The following is an 18,367-nucleotide window of genomic DNA, read 5'->3' as shown; positions in this document are numbered from 1 at the left end:
CAGGATGGCAGGACTTGTGCTGCCAGAGGCTGGTGGAGTCAGGGAGCTGATCTACAGCAGGCACAGACAAGACCATGTCATGCCACAGGTAGGTGCCTCATAACCCTGGTCCCCTGAGCATCACACCGGGGGGAGCTGCAGTAACAAAGACGACATGCTAATTGCCTGTCTGCTCCTGTGTGTGGCCACTAGCTGCAGCCACAAGAGGGCAGTGTGCTCACCACCCCCTGTCCTGTTAGCACTGGTACTCGCCCACCCAGCGAAGGCTAATCGACAAGGGGCAGGGACTTTCTCCACATTCACAGGGCCAGATCGGGATGTGGATGGGTGTTTGGCACTGGCTGCCTGCAGATTTGGAGCCAGCACTGCCGCCGGTCCTGCTGGCTGGGTGGGCTTTGCAGCCAGAATGTCTCGAAGCCTTTTTTTTTTTTTTTTTTCCCAATGAAAGCTCCCATGCCAGATGACTTGGTGAATTTCTTGAAGCCCCAGCTCCTGGACTCTGGTGAGTAGGCAAGAATGTCAGCTTGCACTGGGGGGAAAACCCACAAAGCTTCCAGCCTTCTGGGGGTAGAGACCGCTTGAGAAGGGGACCCGAAAGACTCAGGCACCAGAAGGCAAAGACAATGACCCCCCAATTATTTTTTTTTTTAATCTTCTCCTTCTGAAGCCAATCTCATTTGGAGGGCGGGGGCTGGCTAGGGATTTGGAATGCACAGGGTTGGCGATTCTGTGGGCCGGCAGCAGGGCTCTGAAAGCAGGTTATTACAGCCGTTGGGTGTGAGCAACTGAGTGGGGCTGGGGACTCTTCAGGATGGGGAGGGAAAGGGATTCATAGCAGGGAAGCTGGACCCAAACTGTGCCTTTGTAACATGCTGAAATTTTCCTTCCTGGGATAGTTTCAAAGACCGGGGTGGGATTCTTTTTTTCTCCTTTAAATGGAACAGGTTTTTGGTAACCACCCGGGCCTGATTCCTCCAGTTGCACCCAGGATCCAGCTGGCCTTGTGAGGAGATGTCAGCATCTGAGGAAGAGCCACAGACATGTTCAACCAGTTGCCCCATAAACCTGTCTGGTGAATCATCCACTTCCGGTGCAATCACCTACGCTCTCGTTCCTATCGGATTATTCTCTTTGTGAATAGCCAGCAGCTCCGCCAGCCTGGTACCCTGATTCATGGCACTTCTCAGTGCAGCCCGGCGTGGTCCCGGCCTTGGGAATGCAGAGAGGTCTGCACTTAGCACCCAGGGATGGAAACAGGCCGGGCCATGCTCTATGGTGATCCCTGCAGCCCATTAGCAGGTGGTCCATGTAGATCCCAGGTGGAATTCTGTCTAGTCCTCCTTGGTCAGGAGGAGGGTGAAGCTGGATGTGGGGGTGGGGGTAGTCAGGACTCTGGCAAAGATGGCAGCAAAGACTCGTTACTATCCCATAGCATTATTAGTTCGATAACGCCACTGGTGTGCATGGGGCTGCAGAGCCGGGGACTCAGAAGGGCTTCTGCCCTGAGGCGCTTACAGGTAAATACACTGGGCAGCCCAGCACACAAAGGCCCCATTAGGCGGCAGGGAGGGGAGGGACATACATCTTCTGTCTCTGTGTTGGTTGTTTTGCACCTGGCACTTCAGGCTGCAGTCACCTGAGCCATCCTGATCGGTTCCCTTCTTGTGCTTGGTGGTCTGCCCTGGCCCGGTGTGGGAGCAGCAGTCAGGACGAATGGCCACGGTTCCCAGCAACACAAGCACATGGGCCAGAATTTGTCCCCTTCCAGCACTCTGTGCCCCATGGGGAGACCTTGCCACATGCCCTCCCTGGGGTTTTTTTTGGCCAGAGGAAGGCATCAAGTGACAGCCAGGCCTGCTAAGGAGCCCTGCCAGCAGAGGCTGTCCGTGGGGTATCCTGATACAATGCATCTCCCAGCTAGCCTACGCAGGCTCCCGCCCCATCCAGTGCCATCCACTTTGAGGGCTGTGCTGGCAAGCTGGGTGTTCCCCGGTGGAGGGCAGCTGGCAGCCCCTCTGCACCTAGGCGGACTCTCTTCTCCCTTGTGTGGCGCTTTACCTCTGCGCAGCATGGGGCCGTCAGTTTGAGGAACTGGCTGTATCTCAAATCAGAAAAGCGGGTTCCCGGCGGGCTCAGCAGCGTGATTGGCGAGGGTGAGCAAGCGTGTTTCTAGGACTGGGAGCCAGCTCCCACTATGGGTACCGTCTCTCTCGGGGCAGGGAGGGTCCGCAGAATGTGCTACGGTTTGCAAAGATCAAGCCACGGAGGAGCAGCTTCACCAGGGATCTGCAGCCGGAGGATTCAAATCCCTGACGGAGGCATCTGAAGATGAGACCTTGTTAGGGGAACAAATTGTGCTCAGGGCTGAAGGGACAGGGTGGCAAGAATAAAAAATCTTCCTTTCTCAGCCACAAAGCGTTTCATTCTATCATGCCTTCAATTATGGGTGCGATATCGGGAGTTGGGTGGTCATGGTCCTCTTTCAAGCTGTCGAGTGTGACAGCTGCCTTCCAGGCAGGCTCAGTGATGGAACAATTAAATGCCCTTTCATTTAGTGATAGCTGAAACAATGGAAAATCACCGCCCAAGGACTAGACCATGTGGGGCAGTGGCTGGGCCATGTGGTCGAAGGGATTTCCTGGGGGTCTGATGACACATGCAGGGACAGAGGATTGATTGGATTGCAGCTCTGTGCATGTGCATGACTGAATGAAAGTGAGAGAGAGAGAGAAGCAGCGCAAATGCCATGGAGGCACACAGAGAAGGCAGCAAGGAAGCCCCAGGACAGCCCCATAAGCATTTGTAGCATGACCCTGAGAAAAAGCTTAAAGGAAGAGCTTGTGGGTAGAGTGCTGGCTGGGAAGAGGCTTGCAGCTGTGAGTAAATAATTGCCTCCTGCTCTTTGATTCCTACTGGGTTCAGGGAAACAGGGCTTTATGTACATTCTTTGTAAATTAACAGGGTTGCAGTAGAGAAATACCCGACTCCATCGCCATTCTCTCCTCCGAATGGCAACAACGTGCGAGATCCCGAATTCTGGCTCTCGTTAAAAGGGCTAACACTGGACGTAAGTCCCAGACTGAGATCTGGACACCCAGTTTTGGTTAGTTTGAATGGGAATTGGACAGCCAACTGCCCAAAGAAACTGTGAAAATCTCCTCTCAGATCTTTCCTTCAAGCCATCCCTGACCTTCCTGCTATCTGTTTTCTAGCTGGAACGAAACCCAACCCCAAGGTCTGAATCACTGCAGAACTTTGAGGAAGTTGGGATCTGAAGCAAAATCCGAATCCAGATTTTTCAGCTAGCTCCTGTCATCTCTACAATGGAATTAATCAAAACCCTGGAGCCGAACTCCTGGGATGTTTGAATTTGTGGCTGATGTGAATTAGAAGAGTATGGCGAGCTGGCCTCTAGCCAGAGTAGAGTGAGGAGCAATCATGAGGCAATAGACCGTCCTTCTGGTCTATGTGCTTGTGATGCGTTGTTTCATATCTCTGGCATCCTCATGTGAACAATCATCACTAATTAGGTGGTGAGGTCACGTGGGTAGGGCCCTGGGTTGAGAATCAGGAGAGCTGGATTCTATTCCCGGCCCTGCCACTGGCCTGCTGGATGACGTTGGGTGAATCACTTTGACTCTCTGTGCTTCAGTTCCCCTCCCAACCTTTGTTTGTCTTGTCAATTAGCCTGCAGGCACTTCGGGTTTCTCACTTTGGGGCTGTATACTTCCCAGCACAGTAGGAGCCTGAGCTGGGTTTGAAGGCTACTGCGATACAAATCATAATCTTTTAAATGACTTTTGGTGGCACCTCCTCCAAGTGAAACTCACGAGAGATCATAAAGAAAGCAAAGATCAATGAGTGTACCAGAGGGGGATGCTCCTACCCACACCCAGCAAATCACCCCCAAACTATGCAGTACAATCCTGCATCCTGCTCTAACACCTCCCCAAACCAGAGTCAGTCATAACCCCATAGCCCTCTGCAGGGGAGCTACAGGTGCTCAGTACCTCTGAATGTTCGGCTGTTGGGGTCTGGCTGAGTTCCCCCAAAACTGAGGGACCTAAAACCACTAGCCACATTGCAAAATGCTGCCTTTATTCTCACCTTACAATTTCCCTTTCTTCCTAGCATTCAGCTGACTCTCTCTTCCTCACCTACTGTGGGCCACAATCATTTCTGGGCTAACTCAAACCACTGCTTTTACCCCAGGGGTGAATGTGACTCACTTGTGATCATATTTAGCAGCTATAGGGGAGTTTATGTTTCAAAGTGCTGTGCAGTCATTTGCTAGTTAAAGTTAATGATCCACCTTGTGACACTGGCCCTAATGGAACGACCCCAGGGACGGGAATTGGAATTGTGTAGTGCTCCGGATGCCTGAGACAGCTCCAGATGCAAATGTTTCTTTTTATCCCTTTCATAAGAATGGCCCTACTAGGACAGACCAACAATCCATCTAGCCCACTGTCCTGTCTCCGACATAGGCCAGTACCACAGCTTCAGGGGGAGTGTATAAAACAGAGTACTTTGGGGAGATCTACCCTGTCTCAGAATCATAGAATATAGAATCATAGAATATCAGGATTGGAAGGGACCTCAGGAGGTCATCTAGTCCCACCCCCTGCTCAAAGCAGGACCGATCCCCAATTAAATCATCCCAGCCAGGGCTTTGTCAAGCCTGACCTGAAAAACTTCTAAGGAAGGAGATTCTACCACCTCCCTAGGTAACGCATTCCAGTGTTTCACCACCCTCCTAGTGAAAAAGTTTTTCCTAATATCCAACCTAAACCTCCCCCACTGCAACTTGAGACCATTACTCCTTGTCCTGTCATCTTCTACCACTGAGAATAGTCTAGAACCATCCGCTTTGGAACCACCTCTCAGGTAGTTGAAAGCAGCTATCAAATCCCCCCTCATTCTTCTCTTCTGCAGACTAAACAATCCCAGTTCCCTCAGCCTCTCCTCGTAAGTCATGTGTTCCAGACCCCTAATCATTTTTGTTGCCCTTCGCTGGACTCTCTCCAATTTATCCACATCCTTCTTGTAGTGTGGGGCCCAAAACTGGACACAGTACTCCAGATGAGGCCTCACCAATGTCGAATAGAGGGGAACGATCATGTCCCTCGATCTGCTTGCTATGCCCCTACTTATACATCCCAAAATGCCATTGGCCTTCTTGGCAACAAGGGCACAGTGCTGACTCATATCCAGCTTCTCGTCCACTGTAACCCCTAGGTCCTTTTCCGCAGAACTGCTGCCTAGCCATTCGGTCCCTAGTCTGTAGCTGTGCATTGGGTTCTTCCGTCCTAAGTGCAGGACCCTGCACTTATCCTTATTGAACCTCATCAGGTTTCTTTTGGCCCAATCCTCCAATTTGTCTAGGTCCCTCTGTATCCTATCTCTGCCCTCCAACGTATCTACCACCCCTCCCAGTTTAGTATCATCCGCAAATTTGCTGAGAGTGCAATCCACACCATCCTCCAGATCATTTATGAAGATATTGAACAAAACCGGCCCCAGGACCAACCCCTGGGGCACTCCACTTGACACCGGCTGCCAACTAGACATGGAGCCATTGATCACTACCCGTTGAGCCCGACAATCTAGCCAACTTTCTACCCACCTTATAGTACATTCATCCAGCCCATACTTCTTTAACTTGCTGACAAGAATACTGTGGGAGACCGTGTCAAAAGCTTTGCTAAAGTCAAGAAACAATACATCCACTGCTTTCTCTTCATCCACAGAATCAGTAATCTCATCATAGAAGGCGATTAGATTAGTCAGGCATGACCTTCCCTTGGTGAATCCATGCTGACTGTTCCTGATCACTTTACTCTCGTGTAAGTGCTTCAGGATTGATTCCTTGAGGACCTGCTCCATGATTTTTCCGGGGACTGAGGTGAGGCTGACTGGCCTGTAGTTCCCAGGATCCTCCTTCTTCCCTTTTTTAAAGATTGGCACTACATTAGCCTTTTTCCAGTCATCCGGGACTTCCCCCGTTCGCCACGAGTTTTCAAAGATAATGGCCAATGGCTCTGCAATCACATCCGCCAATTCCTTTAGCACTCTCGGATGCAACTCGTCCGGCCCCATGGACTTGTGCACGTCCAGCTTTTCTAAATAGTCCCTAACCACCTCTTTCTCCACAGAGGGCTGGCCATCTACTCCCCATGTTGCGCAGCAGTCTGGGAGCTGTCCTTGTTAGTGAAGACAGAGGCAAAAAAAGCATTGAGCACATTAGCTTTTTCCACATCCTCTGTCACTAGGTTGCCTCCCTCATTCAGTAAGGGCCCCACACTTTCCTTGGCTTTCTTCTTGTTGCCAACATACCTGAAGAAACCCTTCTTGTTACTCTTGACATCTCTTGCTAGCTGCAGCTCCAGGTGCGATTTGGCCCTCCTGATTTCATTCCTACATGCCCGAGCAATATTTTTATACTCTTCCCTGGTCATATGTCCAACCTTCCACTTCTTGTGAGCTTCTTTTTTATGTTTAAGATCTGCTAGGATTTCACTGTTAAGCCAAGCTGGTCGCTTGCCATATTTACTATTCTTTCGACTCATCGGGATGGTTTGTCCCTGTAACCTCAACAGGGATTCCTTGAAATACAGCTCTCCTGGACTCCTTTCCCCTTCATGTTAGTCCCCCAGGGGATCCTACCCATCCGCTCCCTGAGGGAGTCGAAGTCTGCTTTCCTGAAGTCCAGGGTCCGTATCCTGCTGCTTACCTTTCTTCCCTGTGTCAGGATCCTGAACTCGACCATCTCATGGTCACTGCCTCCCAGATTCCCATCCACTTTTGCTTCCCCCACTAATTCTTCCCTGTTTGTGAGCAGCAGGTCAAGAAAAGCTCCCCCCCTAGTTGGCTCGTCTTCCCCTCCTGGCTTCTGGTAGTCAGACATTTAGGCTCACCCTGAGCATGGGGTTATATCCCTGACCATCTCTTGGCTAATAGCCATTGATGGATCTATCCTCCATGAATTTATCCAGTTCTTTTTTGGAAACCAGTTATACTATTGTTCATCACAACATCCCATAGCAATGAGTTCCACGGGTTAACTGTGTTTTGTGTGATGAAATACTTCCTCTTGTTTGTAATAAACCTGCTGCCTATAAATGTAACCAGGTGACCCCTGGTCTTTGTAGTGTGGGAAAGGGTAAATAACACTTCTCTGTTCACTTTGTCCACAGCACACATGATTTTATAGACTGCAGTCAGAACCCCCCCTTATTTCCAGTTCAAAATAACCCAGTTCCCTAAACATGGGGCGCAATCCTGCAAAGTGTTAACACTCCGAGCCCCCACTTTGGCCTGTGAAAGCAGGCAGCATCTTGCAGGACCCATCCAGAAGCCTGCGGTTTGACACATTTAGGGCCTGATCCAAAGGGTCAATGAGTTAGTTTCAAAGGGCTTTGGATCAGGGCTTTATTCCGTGCTTTCCCCCTCAGCTTCCCACACACTTCCTAGAGAAATAGGTCTGTGAAGCTGTGCCAATTTCAGAGAGATTTGGAACATCAAATCAAAGCAAACCCACACAAGTGAGCGTCCGCATCTCCCTTTGCAACAACCAGAGCAAAACCCTGTGCGGCACGAGGCGGGTGTTGTACAGGCTGCCTTGGAATGAACCCGGAACACCATACCACTCTCTACCCACACTGTGCCAGCCAGCACTGGTGCAATAGCCCCAAAGGTGCAAGCAACACCACCCACCCGCTTGCTTCAGCGTGCCTTCGGGTGTATGACCTGTACTCTGCTGGCCGGTACAAATAGCACGGCTCTTCTTCAGCTCAGCTCTGCACTGGTTTGTCAGCAGCGGTAGCGCCAACCCCAAATGGTCAACCATTGTGAGTCAGGCGCATCCAAAATCCTGAGATTGGCTTTGAAGTCATGAGATTATGCAGAAGTACTAGATTTGCTGTTCTTTTTATTTGCCTGCTGCTTTTTGAGCCTGTAGGGTGCCCTGGGGGTCACATGCTGATGCTTTCTCCACAGCCGGGAGGGCGAGAAACTTCCTTTTTCTTTCAGAATGAAGGCTGAAGTCACCACATTTCCACTTGCGTCCAGGAGCTGGGGCTTTAGGGAAGACAATAATTACCACGAGACTCGTGACAAAAGCCTGAGAGTTGGCAGCACGGCTTCTGCAGCATCAGAATGCCCTGCAAGGGGCTTCTTTATCAGCATGTCCCTGATGAAGGCTTCCAGTGTGCATGAGATACTTTAAAAGCTGCCACCATGGCCCCCATTTCTAATGTGGACAGGGAGACGCCTAGAGAGGTTGGGAAAACCCAAAGGTGGTTTCGGAGCACTGTTCATGTGCTTGAAACACAGAAAGAAACTCCAGAAGTCCGGTGCTCTGTGCATTGGTCTGTACATACACACCGGAACCCTGTGGCCTTGAGTCAGCAAACACTTACTTAAGGAGCAGAGGTTTAAGCATGGGCTTAAAATGCTTTGCCGAGCTTGAGCCTCTATGAAGATTAAGCTACAATCCTTCCTTTGCGCTCCCTTCTTCCGCAGCGTTTACAAGCTCAGTCAAAGTCCTGCCACCACCCATGACACAAAACCCACAGACTGCTCCGGGATAGAACCAGTGTTCGCACCTCCTGTGAGATTCAGTATAGCTGGGGTTTTGCTTAAAGCCCCAGTTCCTGGAGGTGACTGCACGAGAAGCTCAGGTTTCTAGCCCTCGGGTAAGGTCATCAACAGTCCCTTATTACAAGGCACCTCCCTTATTTTTGCAGCTCTGTAAAAGATTGGGAGTTGCAAAAAGCAGCAAGAAATACCCTGCCGAATGTAGGCGAGGGCTGCTTAGTATAATAATACTGCTTATGGTGATAACTTAGCCACCATACGAGTGCAACCCTGGCGTTTCAGAGCATAGACCAGAGGTTCTCAACAGGGGGCGGGGGGGCCGAGAGCAGGTTTCAGGGGGTCCTCCAAAATAAACCAGAAAGCAAGGCTGGCTTTCGACTCACTGGGGTCCAGGGCAGAAAGCCGAAGCCCGAGCCCCGCCATGCGGGGCTGAAGCTGAAGCCCGAGCAACTTAGCTTCGTGGGGCCCCCTGTGGCTGCCCGGCTTGCAACCCCCTAATGCCGGCTCTGGCTTTTAATCTCCTGGGTAGGCAGAAAACCAGGTGTTGGGGCACAGGTGGGCCAGGGAGGTTTTATAGCGTGGGGGGGGGGGGCTCAGAAAGAAAAAGGTTGAGAAAACCGGGCACAGACTGTCGCAGTCTTCTGCTTAGCATGCTCAGTGTAAGTGACAGAAGAGGGAGCCGTGTGTGCAAGAGCTAGGGAGGGGCTGAGGACAAGAGGCCTGAGCCTGATGGGGTTGGGGGGCTGGAGGGGCTGATGTGTTCAAGGCAAGGCCTGTTTCTGCCACGTGCCAACAGTCCAGCATGTGAGTCACTACACTGAGCTCAGTGAGATAAGGAAAGCTACATGAGCGGGATTAGGCCAGAGTAAGAGCAGCCCGACTGGGTCAGACCAAAGGTCCATCTAGCCCAGTGTCCTGTCTTCCGACAGTGGCCAGCCAGTGCCAGATGCTTCAGAGGGAATGACCAGAACTGGGCAAATTATCAAATGATCCATCCCCTATCACTGTGGGCCAGTCCCAGCTTTTGGCAATCAGAGGTTTAGGAGTAATCCGCGCATGGGTCCCTGACCATCTTGGCTAATAGCCACTGATGGACCTATCTTCCATGAACGCATCTAATTCTTTTTTGAACCCAGTTACACTTTTGGCCTTCACAACATCCCCCTGGCAATGAGTTCCACAGGTTGACAGTGCGTTGCGGGAAGAAGGGCTTCCTTACGTTTGTTTTAAACCTGCTGCCTATTCATTTCATTGGGAGACCCCTGCTGGTTGTGTTATGTGAAGGGGTAAATACCACTTCCCGGCTCCTTTTCTCCACTCCTGATGATTTAACCCCCCCCACTCTGGTCGCCTCTTTTCTAAGATGAACAGTCCCCGTCTTTCGCATCTCCCCTCCTATGGCAGCTGTACCTAGGGCAGCCGTGAAAGGATCTGGCCCAAGTGCTTTTATTTTCCCCGCACTCTTTGGGCAATCAGAGGTTTAGGAGCAATGAGCGCATGGGTCCCTGACCATCTTGGTCATCAGCTGTAGCTCACGAAAGCTTCTGCTCAAATAAATTGGTTAGTCTCTAAGGTGCCACAAGTCCTCCTTTCCTTTGGGCAGCGTGTGTGTGAGTGTGTGTGCGTGCGTGTGTGTGAGTGTGTGTGCGAGTGTGTGTGCGTGTGTGTGTGTCTGAGTGTGTGTGCGCGAGGCGGGGATCAGAATCCACCTTCTTTACTGTCCGGCTGCCAAACCTCTTCTCTGGGCACTGGCTAAGACAGGGCTGAGAACTCACTGAGGACTTAGAGGGCAGGAGTGCCCAGCCGCCCCACTCAGGATCGGGCCCCGCCCCGGGTGGGACTCCAAAGACTTGCCAGAACTGGGGAGGGAGGGAAAACTACATCTCCCAGGCACCCCCGCGCCCCGGCGCACGCTCCCAGCAGAGGCCGGACTCGCGAGCCGCGGAACGCTGGCCTTCGCCTCTCCCCTATTGTCTGGTTCGCTTCCCCCCGGGGTCGCTGATTGGCTCGCCCGGGCGTCGCTCACCCCCCCCACCCCCGCCTCCTCCCGAACGGCCCCTTCCCCGCAGCCCCGCCGCGTCCAGGCTGCGGGCTGGCGGCGCGGGGCCGGCCGGGTGCATGGGGCAGGCGAGCCCGCTGCCTGGCTGGCGTTGCGGGGAGCCCGGCGGCGAGCGCCCAGCCCGGCACCATGATGAAGTTTCGGTTTCGGAGGCAGGGGCACGACCCCCAGCGGGAGAAGCTCAAGCTGGATCTCTTCGCCTTCAACAAGGTGGGCGGGGGGGGCGGCGGCGTGGGGCAGGACCCCCCCTCCCCACCGCCCAGCCCTTCCCGGGGTGCCCTGAGCCGCCGTGCGGGGCCTCAGCCAGCAGCCCCCCCGCCTCCATCCCCGCCTTGCTGGGGGGGGCGCTGAGCCGAGGCTCGGGGGGCTGCAGGGGGGTCGGGCTGGCTGGGAGCCCAGCGCATGCCAAAGCCGGGGCCTGGGGCTGCTTGCCCTGCGCTCCCGCGCCCTCCCCCCGGGCTGGGGGGGCTGAGCCGGGCTCCGCTGGGGGGCTGCGTTTGCTCCCCCCCCGGGGCGTCTGTCATCGCTTCTCTCCCCCTCCCCTTTGCCTGCGGGCCCCGGGGGGCGGGGGGGGGGCTGGAGTTGGTTGCAAGACTGTTTTTCTCGCAGCGCTGCGGGGCTGAGCTCGGCTGCTTGAGGCTGGCCCGGGGGCGCAACTTGCCCCCGTTTGCCTGTGTGCACCGTTGAATTTCGGGTGCAGGGCGGTACCGCGTGGGTGACAAAAGCTGAGCGCCCCCCCCCCCACTTGTCCACCTCTTCCGCGCCCCCCCCCCTTGCAGGCGTCAGTCTCCGCATGTGTCCTGCACGCTGGCGCGGAACAATAGGGGGGTGCGGGGCGCCCGAGGAGCGCTCGGCCTCCAGCAGATTTACAGGGCGAGTTTTGCCAGCAAAACAGGCCAGCCTGGGGCGGGGAGGGCTCGGGCTTGAAACAGTTAGTTTTCAGTTACTCCTGCCCTCGGACGTGGTCTGGAAACCGGCTCAGGGGCTTTTTGCAGGGCAGGAGATGGAGCTGAAATGGAAATCAGCCCCTGAGTTTCACTCTGGGGTAGAGGCTGCTAAGTGGCATGGCTTTTGGCGGCGAGAGTTCTCATGCATCTCGGTAAAGGGGGCTTTAAAAATGCCGAATTCCCTCTGAGCTGTGTGCTCGCTTCCCCTTTGAAGGGGGAGAGCTGTGTCCATTTGATTTATAGCCCGTTTCATCCTGGACTTTTGTCTCTTTATTGTGCAGGCTTAATAAGCCCGCTGGGATCTTTAAATTAACCTGGTAAGTGACCGGGGGGAGTGATACAGAAGATGACCAGGGATCCCAGGAGCAGGCGGCGCTCCGTGTACTCTCTCTCACTGAAATTACTGACATTTTGTTCCTTCCTTTACGGCCAAACAGGACTCCGCGGTCCTTGGTCTCCTGGCCACAAACACATTTTATGAGGCAGGCAGAAGCCGCCTCTGTAGAAATGCTGTAAATGTGGTTGCACTTCCGCTTTTGCATCTCTCACTGGGTCGCTTTAGGGGCTCCTCCAGCTCCCCGATCTGGGAAGTGGAGTGTGATCCCTGCCCTGGTGCTGCACACACCTGCACTTCCGATCGGCACAGCTGCGTGTTCTGGGTTTTTTTTTTAATGGAGATAAATAAAATCTCCCCGTTTGCTTGGGAGTCCATCCCGAACAAGAGCATCAAAGGTTGATGCTTTTTCCATCCTCTCACTTACACACTAAAGGAAGGGAGGTCAGTTACACTTTCTCGCTTGTTTAGCTTGGAAGCGAATGCGGCATGATCCTGCCGAAAGAGCCCTACTTGCTTTGTGCAAACATCCGTGCTTGTGGCTTGACAGGCTGTGGGATAGTTGAAGGAAGAATAGGAGGACTTGTGGCCCCTTAGAGACTAACAAATTTATTTGAGCATAAGCTTTCGTGAGCTACAGCTCACTTCATAGGATGCATTCATGGAAAGAAGGAAGAATGCCTGCTGCTAGGCTGCCCTGGAGTTGTAGGTCACACCTGGCAACTCTGACCCGATGACTTTGCCTGGCCTTCTCTTCCCAGCCTTGCTCTGTTCCCTAGTGCTTGTCTTTCCGTGTCTCGTGGATTGCAGTAATACTGAAGCAATCCCGGCCCCAGAGAGCTTGCAGGGCGAGTGGAAAGGGGAAGCCAGCGGAAAGGGGTGACTTGCCCACTGGCACGCAGCAGGTCAGTGGCTGAGTTGGGGAATAGAACCCAGGACCCGAATCCCGGTCCGGAGCTCTGTCCACCTCCCATGGGCCTCAGAGCTCTTGCATGTTGTCTGTATGTTTCACAGGACTCTCAGTTGCCCCATAATGGAGGTAGATCTGGACCTTAGTGGTGACGATTTTTCCTTGAAAAGCTCATAATGGGGCTGAAATGGGGATAAAATACCCCTGTCTTGGGGCTCGTCCTGTAGGGTTGTGGGGGTTTTGACCACCTTCTCTTGTGGTGTGTTAATCTGTTCCCAAAGTGAAGCCGTAACTTGCCTAATGAAATAGGGGATGTGAGAAAGCAAGCTCTGGGGACCCACAGACCATGAGGCTTGGCTGCCTAAATGGCCAGGCCACCCGCTCTGTGCTTGGTGGTCCCACACTTCCCATGTCAGGCTGTGGGGCTGTACTACTGGCTTAGCACACTAGTGCTCTATGTGAATTTAGGCGGCTTTGGAGAGGTGGCTCAAGAACAGCCTGCTTGGGGAGCCCAAAATTCCTAAAGCCAGCCATAGGTCTAACTGGAGACCGGGATTCAAAGGGGTGTAGTGATGCAGATGTCTCCCAAACCAGCTAGTTGTGTGTTTTGGGTTTGGGAATGTTACTAGCACTTGAGTCCTGTAGCCAATTTGCTGGCTGTTCCGCTGTTTGCTAAAGCTCCCTCCTTAATATGTGGGTCTCCCCAGTGGGGCTGGGGACAAAGCCCTGAAGGATTCGGGTCTGCCCCCAGAGGAGCAAAATACTGGACGCCCATTGACTTGCCAGTGGGTTTCCACCTGCCTTGAATGAAGGATCTGGAGACAGTCGCGGTAAACAGCAGCTCGGGAAAGAGGGGAAGCTCCACTCTGCGTGATGCTCCGGAATGTGGGGATGTCTCTAAATGGCCAGGAGCGTGGCCAGCTTGGTTGATCTGGGGAGGGCGTGGCCAGCATGATAACTGGCAGGCCCGTCGCGCTCTGCGTTCAGCACGGGGAGCGCGAGCATGAAGCTGAGCGTGGTCTGAACTGATAGGGACTCCTCTTGTGGTGCTGCTTGCTGACAGCCGTAAGCAGACATTGGTTTTATCCATTTCTGTTAGTACAGGAAGGCTTAATGGGCTGCTTGCCCGGAGCTAGCTATAGAATTCCGATACCAGCAGGCGGCTCACGGAGATGGTATAGATTCACATTTCATAAACAGATGCACAATGGCCATCTCTCATGCACTGGTTGTACTAGCTCTTGTATTTGCAAGGGATTGGATTAGATCTGCCAGGGTCTCTGCCAGATCACCGTGGTCAGGGATGGAATACTAACCAGTTGCTTTAGACGCTGCACTGTCCATGTCAGAAGTGGGTCAGCCCAGCCTCTCTGTCTCTGCAGACCTGGGGACAGTTTTGGCTGCTGCTGTAAACCAGTCTGGCCTGGATACATGTCCCCGGTGCACAGCGACCTCCCTAAAGGGTAGCTTCCGCTACAGAAGCCAGGAAATGCTGTAGGTCAGGGGCAGAGCTGTGGGTCAAATGCAAGGCAGAGCAGTGCACAAGAAGCTGTGTGGCCAGTGCAGTTGGTCTCTTGGTATGCTAACTGCCTTCAAGTCCAGAGCCTGATCCCGTGAGGTGGGATGGTCTCTCCATCCCCACTGAAGAGCAGGCAAGGGCTCTGTACCTTGCAGGACTGGGAACTGAATTACTCACACGATGGTCTGTGATGTCCTGAACTTTGACCAGTCCTTGAGGCTACAGATGTCTGCATTGCCTGTGCATGGAGCCCCATTAGTCCCCTCCCCAAGCAGGTTAAGCTACAAACCCTAGGAGGTCACTTCATGGTTAGGGTTTTGAACTGGATGTCACTGGATTAAGGGCTGCGAAATCCTGGCTGAGAGTTACAACCTCCAGATCTGCCCCTCACTGAGGCGGTCTCCTTCCTGAGGCTCCTTGCAAGTGCTGGGCTTAAAAAGGGAAGAAGGGCTGTCGGTGGTGGCAAGTTTCTCTCAGGGCTGGGCCCAGAGCATTAGAGAGAGAGGCCTGGACTCATCAATGCTTGCAGACATCTGCAAAGGAATCCAGATGGCTCTGAGGCCGAGCTCGGGCACCCATCCTAAACCGCTTGACAATCAGTGAGTTTATATCATCCCCTCCCGCAGCCCTGACATCAGTTTGTGTTTACAGAACCTTTGTATTCATGGTAAGGCTGCAGATGGGAATAATTCCAACTTTGCCCATGGAACAGCTGCACCAGTGCTGACCCCGAAGTGCAGGCAAGGACGTGAACGGGGCTGCGCTGGAAGAGCTACGTGAGGGTTACTCTCACTTGTAATTGAGGCAAATGGCAATTGGCTCAGTTGGAGCAAACCCAGGCGCTGTGCTTCGGGGCCGCATTGGTGTTGCTGACCTCGGGTGCCTGGATTAGGGTTATTGCTAAATGCAAACTAAGCATGGGCACTCTCGCTTTTCTTGTTCTTCTTGCAGCTTTAAAGGGTTGGAAATAGAGTTGGGTGAAACTTTTCAGTCAAATAGCTTATTTGCCCCAAAACGCTCCAGGCAACCGAAACTATTTGTGAATTTGGTGAATAGTTTTGGCTGAATTAAAAAAAAAAAAAAGAAAATCACAACAGTTCATTTTGATACTTTGCCAGCCAAGCGTTTAACTTTTCACTCTGAAACATTGGTATGTAGAAATGGAGGTAGATTGGTTTAATTTTTTTTAAGGGTAGACGTGGTGGTTTTTTCGGGTCAAACAAAACATTTCGCTCAACCCCAAACAATGTTTGTTTTGCTGAAAAACCCAAACATTCCAGGCTGGGTTTGACCCAAAGGAAAACTTTGTTCGATTCTGCCACCCGACTGAAAAATCAACTTGCTCGTGTCTCGTTGGGAGGCCCAATGCGGCTTTCTCTGTGGAAACTGCAGGGCATGGAGACCTTTGTTCAGTTTGAATAAGGGCTACAAAGATACAGTGGTGTAGCTGCACGGCTGTAACGCTTCTGGTGAGGATGCTCTAAGCCAGTGGTCCTCAAAGTTTTGTACTGGTGACACCTTTCACACAGCAAGCCTCTCACTGCGACCCCCCCCCCCCCCGTATAAATTAAAAACACTTGTTTATACCATTATCAATACTGGAGGCAAAGCGGGGTTTGGGGTGGAGGCTGACCGCTCGCGACCCCGCCGTGAAATAACCTCGCGATCCCCTGAGGGGTCCCGACCCCCAGTTTGAGAACCCCTGCTCTGAGCCCACAGGAGAAAGCTCTCCCATCGGCTTAATGCCACCTCTGCAGGAGGCCGAATGCAGCCTGCTCTGCGAAACTACAGGGCAAAGAGACGTTCCTTCACTTTTGAGTAACTTGTCTTCCTCTGTCAAGTAAGAGATGAGTACAAATGGATAGTCTGGCTGGGAGCATGTGTGGCTAATAACATGTTATGGCCCCGTCACACGTTGGACGCCAGCCGGCCTTGTCCACGGTGGACGGAATACCACCTAGCTATGACATAACGCTGATCAGTAGATCTCGAGGTGCTTGATGAAGGAAGGTAAGTCTCCTCCCCGTTTCCAGGGGCCTGCTCGCCTTCTGGGATGGCTGGTGGAAGCAGATGGCTAAATACTTCCCAACCCTGGCTGAGGGGAGGCCACTGATGTGGTCCCGTTCCACATGCACGCTGAAGTGCTGACTCAACCCATGCTCTGTAGAGACAGCTGTAGCGCGGCCGGCCCTGTGTCGTGTGGCCGTGTGCCTCGCCCATGGTATAGGCAGGCCTCTGTAATCGGTGACACGGGACCTGATCCTGCGGACGATTCTGGTCGTAGCACTTACTGCCTGGCTCGTCTCAGGAGGAGCGTTTGCAGGATTGGGGGTGTGATATTTTTTTTTTACCTTGGTATTCAACCAGAGACGTTCAAGGCTGTTGCAAGCTGCAGGGGTGGGGGAGCATGGTGCCGTTCTTGCTTTGAGTCCCTGGGCGGTTACTCCTGTGCTTGGGCAGTGGTTTTGTCCTGTGCTGGGGGGGCATGGCGAGAGCAAGGTTGCTCTGCGGGGCTTGCTGGGGGTGCAGGACTTGTACGTGGCCGGGGTCTCTGCGCTGCAGCAGGAACTAGCTGAGGAGCAGCTCTGAGCTGCTTTCTGATCCGCTGAGCGCTTCGGGATAGGATCGTCCACCTGACTTCTATTAAGACGTTCTCCCCCCACCACCTTCTCGGCTTGCCTGAAATCTGACTTGTATCTGCTGTAACTAGGCCCAGAGCTTGCGTGCCAGATACAGCTCCTGGGGACGTCGTCCGGCGTGGCCGGGAGGGAGGGGATGTGCTGTAATATGGGCTTGGGTCATAGAGAACAGCTCATTAAGCTGTCGCTCCGACGAGGAGTTTGAAAGCTCTCTGTGGATTTAGTGGCAGAAGGAAGATGTTGGGGAGGGGGTGTGTTAATAGTGGAGGCTTGTAGCAGGATTAATTCACTAACCTTTCACCCTGGAGACCTGTCAGTTAACAAGTAAAATGCGCTGCCTCTGAATCTGATCCCTCGAGGTCACCGACTCTCACGCTCGCTGCATAACTCAGGCAGCCCATGCACGAGACCGGGCACTGGAGTGGCAGGTACCTCTGATAGCTGTTCCACTGCACCCACGGCTCCTTGCTGGCACTCACATGCACCATGTCTAGAGCTCTCCTCTCCTCTCGCTGTCTCCGAGAAGTGCAGAGTTGTCTGACTACAGACCTACAGTTCCAATACCAGTTGGGGGGTGGGCTCCTGATCAGTGGGGAGAAGAGCATCTCACGGGCAGTGACAGATCCTGGTTCCAGCTGTAGGACCAGTGCTCTTCCCAAGGAAGCTGTGTTTCTGCATGGCCCAGTGGCTCAACTCTTTTAGCCTCGTCAAAACACAAGACCTGCTCCGTCCCCTCGGGGTGCTTGACAGCTCCCGGAAATCTGTAACTCACCAGAGCTTGGGGTCAATAAAACTATAGATGCCGACACCTGGGGAGGGAGTTGGTGGCACTGGGTGTCTCAGTGTGTGTGGTATCTGGGGTGGGGTTGTAGATCCTCTAGCTTGTCATGGATGAGAAGGGAGCTCACCTCCCTCCCATCGGACCTATTGATCTGCTTTGGTCCTTCTTATTGCTCCAGGTTATACTCATGGCCATGCTCCCACAAAGTCATGAATGACGTAATCTGACTCCCCAGTGTTGTTCCATCACACCGGGGTGAGGAGCAAGTGACTTGAGCCCTATAGCTATTTTCTGCTATATTTTTGAACGTATATTCCGGATGGCTTAATCAGCAATGGTGCTCCTCTAAAGGAGGGCTGACTATGGGGAACTAGCTCTTTATCCTGTTAAATGGCAACAGAATGAAAAGGGTCGGCATGACTCTGAGGTGGCCGCTCATCCTGGTGCACTTGCTAGTCTAGAGAATGGTGCATGGGTTATGGAAGAAGGAATGTCTTGAGGATGGAGTGATGGCCACTTGTAAGCAGGTACTTTAAAGGGATCTGTTGTCAGAACTTATTGTCTCTTCCTCTCTGTTCTG

The 18,367-nt window shown here is 53.0% G+C and overlaps 1 protein-coding gene across 1 annotated transcript in view; it reads left to right on the top strand.

The window, feature by feature from the left end:
- Positions 1 to 10,691: 10,691 nt before the first annotated feature.
- The window catches only part of LLGL1 (LLGL scribble cell polarity complex component 1), a 72,118-nt gene continuing 64,442 nt past the window's right edge, over positions 10,692 to 18,367 (top strand). The window contains exon 1 of the mRNA XM_074965074.1: positions 10,692 to 10,867. Coding sequence (XP_074821175.1) covers positions 10,787 to 10,867 — 81 coding nt within the window. The 5' untranslated portion in view covers positions 10,692 to 10,786. The remainder of the gene's footprint in view (positions 10,868 to 18,367) is intronic.

The sequence above is a fragment of the Natator depressus genome, chromosome 10, assembly GCF_965152275.1.
Source record: "Natator depressus isolate rNatDep1 chromosome 10, rNatDep2.hap1, whole genome shotgun sequence".
Lineage (NCBI taxonomy): Eukaryota > Metazoa > Chordata > Testudines > Cheloniidae > Natator > Natator depressus.
This window is presented reverse-complemented; position numbering and strand designations above follow the sequence as displayed.